The sequence below is a fragment of the Camelina sativa genome, chromosome 19, assembly GCF_000633955.1.
Source record: "Camelina sativa cultivar DH55 chromosome 19, Cs, whole genome shotgun sequence".
NCBI lineage: Eukaryota > Viridiplantae > Streptophyta > Magnoliopsida > Brassicales > Brassicaceae > Camelina > Camelina sativa.
Genome location: NC_025703.1, coordinates 6,780,628 through 6,792,950, shown reverse-complemented (window position 1 = coordinate 6,792,950; position 12,323 = coordinate 6,780,628). Strand labels below are relative to the sequence as shown.

Here is a 12,323-nt window from a genome sequence, read left to right as displayed (position 1 = left end):
GGAAGAGACGTAGTTTACATTAGACAACATCAGTCTTCTCCTTTACCAGTATATGAAATCAAAAACTACGTGAATGACATGATGGAGCACAGCTTTCATGAAGCAGAGAGTCAATCTATTACCGGCCCCCTAAAATACAAAGACAACGTCACAGGCCACAGCGAGATTACTCTGGTAATCGAAGATTTTAGCTGAAAAGCTCTCTCCTGTAGGATACCAGTACCACAGTAAAATTTAGGCTAAGAGGAGGCGAGATCTAGAGAAAAGCTATGCATGATAGGCTGAGACAGTACCAGCAGTTCCAAACATTATTAACATGACTTTTTACTCCTATTGTTTCTCTGCTCGAGGGTGTGCCTGGTCTACGGCATTTGACTCGTGGGAACTTTACTGTGAATGTGAGTTTCTATCAAAAAATTGAACTTAATTATAACCAAAAACATAACAAATCTCTTGTTGTTCTATTGAAATTTTACAATACTTCTTGGATTTCCAAATACAATAGCTCGAGCTTGGGCTCCTGAACAGAGTAACCTCCAACGTAGAACTTGTGTGTCCTTCTTTTCATTTTAGGATAAGTTATTTTTTTCTTAATTATGTTTTGTTAGGAGGATGATGTATTCTTATTTTTAATTATGTTTTTAATATTATTTTGTAATACAGTTTTTTTTCAAATCATGGTTTCTGAATAATAAATATAGTGTTTTAATTTTTTTATATCACTTCATTTTTTTTTTTTTCACAACTGTTTTTATTTATGTTATAAAGCCAAAATTAACAAGCCAAAGTTACAGACAAGGCCAAAGCCCTACAAGCAAACTAAAAAAAATAAAAAGCCTAATAAAGTCAAAAACCAAACATTAAAAGCCCAAGCCCAGATTGTAAACCCTTCCATGAAGATTGAAGTGTATCGTGAATCACCAGACACGCGGCACAAGGAAGATGACACGTGCTAAGTCGAAGAGGCTGAAGTCTCCGGTCGCCGACAGCAGGCAGTCGCCGGAAAACTTCAAATCCGGCTGAAATCGTCGGCAAACAACAAGGGATTCTCGATCAACACCCACAGGAAAAGGCGAGTTCTAATTGCTGAGAATATGACTCCACCTATAGCAAAATTCTTAATCTTCTTCTTCAATAATAAAAATTCAATCTTCAAGAAAGTAGATCTACACCCTAAACTATTAAACCCAAGGAACTGCAACTCAAGAATTGCAGAGAGTATTCATCCCAAAAAGAAACACAACAACAAAAAAAACAAAAAAACTTAAAACAGAATTAACCACCAGAAGCAGAGCCGTCCATCACCGTTAAAGAAAACGGTCGATGACGGAAACAAAAGCCGACCCAAACACACACATAAGAAGCTGGTGTTGGTCGGATTGAAGCCGGTTACCTTGCCGGAGCGAACAATTAACGAGTTCAACGAAATGAACACAAATTCAATAATACCCTGCTTTTTTTACAGTTTTGAAAAATGCCCTATCATTTTTTCCTCTAATTAAAAATTTACTTTTAGTATATAAAATTCTAAAATAGCCTCACTAAAATTAATTTAATAATAATAAAAAATATATACTTTAAACAGAAAACCTATTAACTTAGTTTTCAAAATAATTTTTATGTGCCTAATTAAATAGTTAAATCTACTGTATAACTATGATTATGTTTGTTATATACTGTATAACTTATACATTTATGCAGAAAAAAAAAGAAGAAAAAAAAACTTATACATTTATAATAGCCAAAATAATTTTCTCCAGGCCCAATCCGAAATGCTTAAAACGAAAAAGAGAATAAAATATAGCGATGTACTAGGAATCGAACTTGTATCTAGGCCTACTTGTATCCATCCAGGTGATGCAGCTACTGCACCAAAGTAAACTTGGAAGACTTTTGACTTTTTGTACTTGTTGTCTATATGTATATTATTGCTAATGGCTTAAGGGTTTAGCGTATACTTATGATCGATAACAGACAAGGGAAAACAGTCAATTACTCAATTCTCTCACACAAACTTTTAAACATGCTTATAACATGAATTAATTTATAATTTAAATTTATTTCAAAGATTTTAGAGTCCAATAAATTATAGAGAAGTTAACTTCTCCCCAAAAATTATAGAGCCAATTTAACTTATTAAATAAATTATATGCTTACATGTAGTAAAAAAAATAGTAACAAATTTAAAAAATGCTGTTAGTTATAAATGTTAGTGTAAACTATTTTTTTGAAACGAAACATTTTTAATTCACGGTACCAGATAATATGCTATAAGAGAATTCACGGTACAACTCCAAACATAAATAAATATATACACATGCTCAACAAGTTGATAAGACTCTTCCGTTTAATTAGAACTGTCAATTGGGTGTGTCCATATGGGCGTTTCTATATATGAACTATATTTGGACGGGCTATAATGGACAGTAGTCCATTTGGACAATGGTCCAAAATATGCCCATGTCCATTTGGACATACCCATTGGACAATGTTTTTTATTTTTGTTGTTTTTACTATAAACTCTGAGCTTTATTTTTGTTGTTTTCTCTTATAAAACAATTTGCCAAACACTTTAGTCATATCCAAACGAGTATTGAAAAGAAGCTAACGTTACAACCAAAACAGCTTCTTTCTCAGCTCGTGACTCTGAGCTTTGATGACAAGAAACCGTTTCTTAAATCACATCTCTGAGCTACTTCTTTCTACATTCAACCACAAACATAACAACAATTCACAATGATTTCAACAACAGGAACACAATTCGATGAACAACTTTAGAGAATGAATGATGATAGAAACAAGTACCTGGAGAGTGATATTCAGCATTACACTGCCACAATAGTCCCTTCTTCCTCAACAAACTCAAACTCATCACCAAGTTCTTCAAAACCCCGAACCCAATTCCTTGCACAAATGAGAGCTTGCACATTGGAGGGTAATAAGCAACTCCTATATTTGTTAAGTACTCGACTCCCTATGCTAAAGGCGGATTCAGAAACCACAGTTGTAAGAGGTATACTAAGAACATCACAAGCCATTAAGGCTAACTCCTTAAAACGACCTGAATTGTCTTTCCAATATGAGAGCATATTCAAATTTTTAAACTGAACCATATCTAACCCTGACTCCTCTAGATAAGTATCTAGAGGAGATTTTCTATTACCTCCATTCTTTTGTGAAAAGTAAGTATAAAATCCCTGACATAAGATTCAACAACAAGCTCAAAGTAAGTCACAGTTTTACATTCAAACCAAAAAATCAACAATGAGAGACAAAAGATAGACTTACATCATATCCAAATGGAATGTTCCTTCTTGAAACTTGTGAAGTGGATGCAACATTGCTTGTGTCTTTCTTATAAGCTCCAAAGAGTTGATCCATTTTTTTACGCACATGAGTCAACTTTGACTTGGTGGTAGACAGATCCAAGATATTGTAACAAAATTCTAGAAATGCAAATTTCAATCTTGGATCAAAAACTGCTGCAATTGCAAGTATGTCACTGAATTCTTCCTAATATTTCTCATATTTCTCATTCATATTCTCAACCATATCACAAATAACTGGATCACTAGAATCCTCATGATCTCTCAGCCAACATTTAATAGCCCACACTTGCATGAAATACAAGTTAGCTGTCGGATATGATGAACCAGAAATCATCTTTGTAAGCTCAGCAAACGGTTGTAAAAGTTCACATATCAATTCTGCTCTCTCCCATTCCAAATCTGATGGCAAACTCTTATAACTCTTATCAACCTCTACAAGATTGCATAAGGCATCTTTAAACTGTATTGCTCTAGAGAGCATCAAATGAGTGGAGTTCCAACGAGTTGCAACATCTGAAATCAGACCTGCTTCAGCTTGAATTCCAACTGTTTCCATACAGTTTTGAAACAAATTTTCTCTAGTCTGAGATCCCTGCACATACTTGACACTATCCCTAATCTTATCCAAAGCTCCACTAATCACATCCAAACCATCTTGCACAATCAAATTTAGTATGTGCGCTGAACACCTCACATGAAAAAAATTCCCCATTGCAAACCAAATCTTTTTGTAGCTTTCTCTTCAAAATACCTTGCATGCTATCATTTGCAGAAGCGTTATCTACTGTTATAGTAAAAACTTTCTTCTCTATTCCCCAATCTTTCAACAACTCACTTATCTTCATTGCTATAGCTACACCCGTATGTGGAGGCGGGAAAGCACTAAAGGATATGATCTTTGTTTTCAAAACCCAATCCACATCAACATAGTGAGCTGTTAAGCAAATATAACCTTCAATGGTTAAAGCTCTCCAAAGATCAGTTGTCAAACAAATTCTACCTACAACTCTACTTATAACTGTCTTAAGCTTACTTTTCTCCATCTCAAAAATCCTGAAACAATCTGATGCTGCGGTATTTCTACTCCAAAACTCTATAGAAGGATTAGCATAAGTAAAAGCCTCCCTAACCTTTTCATATTCAACAAACGAATATGGAAGATTATGCTGAATTAAAGCCATTGCAATTTTTTCTCTAAATACCATCATATCCAGCTTCTTATTAATGCTAGGTGTACTCCCAGGAGTCTTTGAACAAGATCGCATATGGCGATTCATGGTGTTAGTACCATTTCGACTCAAATTCAAACAATAATTTCTCTTACAATGTTTGCATGTAACATCATGTTTACCAGCCTTAGGTCCATCAACATATTTCTTTCCTAGTGTAAAGTTCTTCCAACATTTAGCATGACGTCTACTAGAATGGTTTGAACTACTTGTACCTTGTTCAGTCCTAGAAGAAGCAGCTTCCTGAGGTACGGTCTCAATCTCACCAAGAGTTGCTGGCGGCATATCTTTATCAGCAAAGTTGTCTTCATCAGCAAAGCGTTCTTCATCAGCCAAGTTGTATTGATCAATCAAGTTTTGAGTATCCAAATCCATTATCCTGACCTGCGAAAACAAGATCATGTTATAGATTACACAATTACGCTAACACAAGAGTCTCGAGAAGAATAGCAAAGAACTACAGAGAAGTAAAAGGCTCACCATTGTAGTTTGTAGTAGCATTAATCACATGATCTGAAAATTTCTCATTGGCGGCTATAACCTACAACAACCATACCATAAAATCATATTAGAATAGAGTAGAATACATAAGGTATTAGAAGATCTTGGCGGCTAACAAGATCCTGACAAGAGACTCGATGGTGAACTCTTAGAAAACAGAGAGAGATTGATTACCAGAGCAAGAGTGCTGATACCAAAGTAAAGTCTAATGTTTCCCGTAGTAATGATGCTCAGCTTCAAACAATCCCAGCTTCAAACTCCTGAATTCATAAGCCAAGCTACTATCAGCAAAAGCAGATATAACTAATAACTCAAACAAGTATCAGATTCAAGATCTTTCACAAAGCTATTGTCTCTCTATGCATAAACTCATTTACTAAGAAAACCACTAGATTCATAAGCTCAAATCAAGTTCGTACCTATGAAGATTGACAGAGGAAGAGGCGACAGAGAAGGTGACTGCGTTTGTATGTGTTTTGCTTTCACTTCTTCTGCGTTTGCAAGACGAACACGAGAGAAGAAGAAGAGAGTATCTATGATGAACGATGGTTGAATCCTCTCATCTGATGTGGAATTATCAGAATTTGATCTGTAAATACGATTGTAGAAGAAGAAGGAAGAAGACTTTGATGATCAATTGTAAAATCTAATTTTTCCCCAAATTACATAACCCTAGATTTTTAGAGAATTGGGCATGCCTAATGTCCATATGGTTTTGCCCATTTGGTCATGGATCAAATTTGGTCTTTGGACCAACGGGACCATTTAATTATTGGGCATGTCTATAGCCCGCCCGTAATTGTTTGGACTGGTCTCGACCATGGGCCGAGATCCCAATTGACAGTTATACGTTTAATGGCACATTTACTCTCAAAGGGCGATTGTGAAGGCGATTACCGGTTTCTTAACCATTGTATTCTTTTTCATTTTCTTTCTTTCTTCTGGTGTGATTTCCGACAAAACATAGCGTTTTCAGTTTTGGTTTTGACGGTTGTATTATGCGGTGATTACTTGTTGGAAGTTTCCTTTCCCCGAATTTATCGGAGGATAACAGTCGTCGAAAACCACCATGGCCAAACCTATGTATATATATATATATGTCGGAATTCGGTTCTTGGTCTCCAATTCTCTATCAAACATTCATGTCTTTCTTTCATAAACACTTCAATTGTGTCCCAAAATGAGTGATTACATTCGCAAGTCCCTCCATAATCTCGACTTAGGGATTATTGATTCCCCAATTGCATTACCGCCTGAATTGTGTGGCAGAGCAATCAACGAGAATCATTACTCGTTAATTGTATCTGTTGTGAACCCGAAGAAACAAAACCTTCGGGCAGTTGTTGGTCAGATGCCAAGGATTTGGGGTTTTGCTGATGCTTGTCGTGGAAGGATTCTGGGAAATGGCAAAACCCTCTTCATCTTCAAGACTGAGGAGGCACTCAATCTCGTACCCCGCTTAGGCCCCTTGGGCTTTCAATGTTTGGATGCTTGCTGTCCACCGTTGGTACCCCAACATCTCTGATGCGGATATGAAGATTATTCCATTCTGGGTTCAAGTAAGGGGAATCTCGATCCAGTTTCTCAACACAACCATGGTCAATTACATTGGCAACCAAATTAATCATGTTGCAAATGTTGATTTCGATGAAAATGCGAATTTAGTTGAGTATGTGAGGAACTGTGTTAATTGGAAAATAGATGCCTCTTCGCTTTCAGAGGAACTTTCAGGTTGGGGGTGATGAAAACACCATTATGAAATTCAAGTATGAACGCCTCCACAACTTTTGCTCCAAATGTGGATCTTTGCAGCATGATGCCAAAGAATGCCCTCAATCCTTTGAAGATCAACCAAGTGATGATGAGAATGGTGGCAATAATGGCTATGATCCGGATGACTATGATCACCCTGACAACCAGAACATTGATGGCCAAGACTCTAACACCAACACACTGCAAACCATTTCGCCGGATGGTGAGATACCATTAGTGGGGCTATCATAGGCAAACCGAGAATTTATCATCACTAAGTCAGATGACTCTTCTATCCCAAGTGCTTTCGAGAACATATAGTTAATGGCAAAGAGACTTTGCTACATATTCACTAAGTTTGCAAAGGGAAAGGATCAAATGGCAACGATGCAACTGTCCCATGTTTTCACCCTTGAAGTCAACAGTGGCAACGTCTCCACAAAGAGGAACCGAGAAGAGATGGAGCACTACTATCAACGGTGTGAAGAAGCATAAGATCTTATGGTCTTGAGTCAGATCCGTAAGAAGGAAAATGTGGAGTTTGCAGGTTTTTGCAATGGTACGACATTGGACGGAGGTGCGAGGGCCAATATCTCCAATGCCACCATGAGAATCGTCTCCTGGAACTGTCAGAGAATCTATTCGCCGCTGACATAATTTAGTCTTAAGCATCTATGTTGTATTTTAAAACCACATTTATTGTTTTTGTATGAAACTCTGAATAATTGTTTAGTTGTGTGTGATTTTGCTTCTGTATTAAGATTTACTAATGTAATTACTGAACTCCTCGAGAAAGAAAGAAATGGTGGTTTAGCAATAATGTGGGCAAAAATGCTTTTTTATCATCTTTGTATCATATTGATTTCCACATTCACTTTAATAATATAAGTTTTATTTTTTGGTTGTGTATAGTAGGCCTAGTGTTTTATTTTAGATCGACTAGTCATTTCCGTTTCCATAAGCAATGTCTTATTCAACACAAGCTGTCATACTTATTTTACAACTATATATATATATATCCATTTCAAGTTCACAACCAAAATATATATACGAAAGTATGGTGGAGATAATATAGTATGATATTTATCGTTTAGTTATCAGAAACACGCATTTGGTCAATTAACCATTTTGGAAGGCAGCAAACATAGGAGCAAGATGCAATTATTGACAGCTAGAAAGGTAGACTAATTTCATTATTTGGTTTTGGATACCAAGTTTCCTTATCTATATATAGATACACAAATTTGTCTGTTTTCTTTCTTTGGATAATGCAACATGAGCCTATCCGGCATGGGTCTAGTATCTATTACGTTGATGTTTAACTTTTCTTTTTTTTGTTTAATGTAGACATGAATATATTTCGGTGGATCAGATATTTTATATAAATTAGTACCATAATTACCCTGTAATTGTCTTGCCATATTTTGAGTCATGATTTTGGGCCATCTAGAGAAGCTTGAAGATTTAGTGGACTCATTGGGTCTACATGCCCAATTTCGTTTTGTTTGTATCTGTTAACTTAAAAAACACAGGTCTATTTGTGACATCAACAATAAAGAAACTAGGTTCGGATCGGCAGTTATTTTTGCATAATTTTTAAAAAAATACAATTGTCAACCGATTAAACCCATCTAATATATCTGATTACAATATTTATTTTTTTTGACCCAAAAAAAATTCATTCCTCGTAATTCACATGAGTAAATAGTATGTCCGCATATATTCTGCTTGAATTCTTGTTCCCAAAATTCTCGTCCCGTATTTTTTCATGCATGAATATACTCATAACCTGATTATTATGGAACTAATTTGAACGATTTCCTAAAATATAATAAATCTGTTGTTGAATTTTTTTTTCTTCTTAATATGTAAATTGGATCAGTTTGGCAACATGGATATTTGAAATAATTTTTTTTAACCCTTAAATGTATTCCTCAATTAATATTACATATTTCCTTCAATTATTGAATGAATTATTCTTTAGTTATACTAATGACAATTTAATGTAAATAATATAGTAAGAGAAGAGCAAATAATAAAATGGGATATAAAGTATTTTATATAGGAGATAACAGAAGGTATTTTATTAAGCAGAATTCTAATATTTTGGATATTTTTAGTCTTTTTAAGTAATATATGTGTCTGTAATTGATGGAGAAATAAAATTACAAAATTGTTTCGTGAGGGAAAGACTATAATTGGTCATTAGATCCCTTATATAATTGGTCTTAGTTACGGTATTATATCACTGGATTTAATAAATTTTAATTGATCATTAAATCCCTATATATCTAAGCTATTGGTATAATATTATTACTTGTTTTCATTTTGAATTGGGTTTTTTTCCGAAATCTACATCAGAGAGCATATGGATTCCTTGTATTTTATTTATCTGGCTGATTTACTTATATATTACTTGTCAATTATCTTTTATCTGTAGTTTCGGAAGAGTGAGCTTCAGTCATAGCACATTTTCGATTGTCTTGCTGAAATTCTTCCCGGATTGAAGTGTGTTATGTTCGATTCTTCATCAACACTACAAAATTTCATAGCAAACAACGCTTCTCCCTCTTATGTTTTATTTTATATTACTAATTTTCCTTTTATCTGTTTGATGCCATTAAAAACTTCCCGATTTATACCTCTTTTTCTTTCATTTTTATACAGATTGCTCCCAAGTTAAAGATATCTGTCACATCGAAATTAATGGCATGAAACAAAAGAGGTATAAAAAGGTTGTCATTGTTTTGACCAATAAATACCATAGCACAAAGATGTAATTAATTAGAAAATTTGAGGGATTTTGTTAAATGGTACTCTGAGCTCTGTATTGCTCACACGTCAGTTTTTTCACCAAAATGTTCCTCTTTTAGTATATAGGGGTTAGACAAAGTGAAGAAATCCGTTTTGGAGTTGGCTAAGTGGCACAAAGCAACATATTGTGAAAAGTTAGGCACTGTTTGATTGTAATTTTTATCAGTTATATTCGACGACTGTGGAGACTGCAGAGATTTGAAGGTGGTAAGGATTGCAAATAACTGGTGATCCATCAGCGGCGAGAATTGAAGATTTAAAAAAAAAAAAAAAACTAAATCTTAATAGATTTGTAAATAGAGAACCTAAACAGTAAATTATTCCTTGGACCTGGTAGTGTTTCTGATCTTCTCGAACAGTCAATCTCTAATTTTAGTTTGAACTCGTTGGTTGAAATGCGTTGAGAGCGATGAGCGAATGACGTGAGATCCGAAGGGCAAGGTGGACTTTAAACATCGGTGGAGTGCTTGTTCTTGAGAAGAGCACAGTGAAATGCCTAAAACGGAAAGGCATTATAAGAAAAATGCTTAAATTTTAATTAATTCAAAAAGAAAGTTAGATATGGCGTCTAATTGGTATATAGTCTAGTTTACACAAACGGGAATCAAGTCAAAAAATGCTTAAATTTTTTGACTCTTCATTTTAGTTTATTTGAGGAACTCAGATTCCATAGCGATAATAAAAATTAATTGTATAGATTATGGAACATTAGTTGTTCAGTAATAATAAAAAAATTAATTATATAGATTGTTTTGATATATGTATATAAGAAATAATACATATATATATATATTAAATAAAATTAATTTTTTATTTTCAATATGATAATATATTATGTAATATATACTTTAAAAATATTCTTATAAAGGATGTCAGCTTCGAACTTTACGACAAAATAAAAGGAGTGTGGGCGGCAGAAATGTCGAACAAACAAAAACAATTCGGAATCATGATTAGTGGGTTAATTAACTTATGGGAATAATAAGTAAAATAAATTAGGGGTCCCGTGAGATAATTTGACGCGTTTAAAAGCCAAAAGCACAAATTTCCAAAAAAGCTGACGGTGGCGGAAGACCTCGGAGTATACGGAAAAAAAGCCAACTACATCTGATTAGAACCTTCTGGAGTGTCTCTCAGATGATGTCGACACATCTGAGAAAATATCAATCTTTTTTTTTTTTGGCAATGTACATACATTCAGCAAATTTTATTTCCAATTTTTATTGACCACAAATTCAATCATGGAAACTTAACGTGTTATATATATATATATATATATATATATATATTACGAATCAGAAAAAAAACCAAAAACTATTTTACATTTTTACTCATCCGTAATAGTAGCGCACTAAATATTTATATTAACGTTTATTACCAAAATCTAATAACACATCAATTATAGGTTAGTGAAAAAGGAAAAAAATATTATTATTTCTGACATTTATAATTTTTATACAGTATTTCACTAGATATTCTTTTTCCTTCTTTGAAGAAATAACATTATTATATGTTTAACGAAAAAACAAAAAAATAAGAAGAAGATAATTATTAGTTTAATAATATAATTAAAAAGAAGAAAGTAGAAGAAGGATAAAAAAAGATCTAACAAGTGGTAAGAAGAGGTTCTGGAGAGTTCTATTCCATCCTCTGTCTCTCTCTCTCTCTCTCTCTCTCTCTCTCTCTCTCGCGTACAGAGGCAGAGGGCATAGAGGTGAGAAACAAACAACATTACAAATTAAAAAATCTCTCCTAATTTCTTCTTTTGATCATCTTCTGCAATACCAAATCAAACCCTAATCTATTCTTATTCTTTCAGCTTCGAATCTCTTTGGTACCACCACCCAGACACTCTTCTATACATCTCAAGTTCGTTGGCTCTGTTTTCTTAGGGGATTGAATTCGTCGAAAGTAGGAGTTTTTCTTAATTGGGTTTCTGTTTTTGCTGTTGATCTGCTGGGTTTTTGTATTTGGAGGAGAAAGTTAATTATGGCGTCGAGTAATAACGAGAAAAGCGAGGAGAATTTGTATGCTGTTCTTGGTTTGAAGAAGGAATGTACCACGACGGAGCTCCGTACAGCTTATAAGAAGCTTGCTCTTGTAAGTTTTTCTTACTTCTCCGATAAATTCTTGATTTTGATTCTTTGTCTGGATGTATCTAATTTGGCAAAATATTGTTGATTGTGATTGAGAGAGAACATGATACATCCTTAGATCGATTTGTTTGATTGAGATTTTGGAGTTTTGGATTAGATGTGTGTGTTTTTGGTAAACTGATTGAGAGAAGTTTGGTTTTTTGGAATCAGAGATGGCATCCAGATCGTTGTTCTTCAATGGAGTTTGTAGAAGAAGCAAAGAAGAGATTTCAAGCAATCCAAGAAGCTTACTCTGGTAATTTTTCCCACCTGCTTTTCTCCTAATCTTTTTGTCTCTCTAATTGGTTTCGATTTCTTTAGACTTTAGTATTATTACTTTATGAATCACAGATGGGGACTGGTTATTGGATACTAAAGATCGTCTATTATTTCCTTGATCTTCTTATTATTGTTTAATTGAGCTCTTTTTCTTAATGGGCACACACAGTTCTGTCTGACTCCAACAAGAGGTTCCTGTATGATGTTGGAGCTTATAAGACTGATGATGATGATGATGACCAAAACGTAAAGTCCTTTTTTTTTTTTTTTTTTTTTTTTTTTTT

General features: G+C 34.2%; 1 protein-coding gene across 1 annotated transcript in view; it reads left to right on the top strand.

The window, feature by feature from the left end:
• Positions 11,248–12,323, top strand: part of LOC104765231 (chaperone protein DnaJ-like) — a 2,836-nt gene continuing 1,760 nt past the window's right edge. Inside the window, exons 1-4 of the mRNA XM_010488915.2 lie at positions 11,248–11,339; positions 11,445–11,725; positions 11,932–12,016; positions 12,209–12,285. Of these exons, the coding sequence (XP_010487217.1) occupies positions 11,615–11,725; positions 11,932–12,016; positions 12,209–12,285 (273 nt within the window). The 5' untranslated portion in view covers positions 11,248–11,339; positions 11,445–11,614. The remainder of the gene's footprint in view (positions 11,340–11,444; positions 11,726–11,931; positions 12,017–12,208; positions 12,286–12,323) is intronic.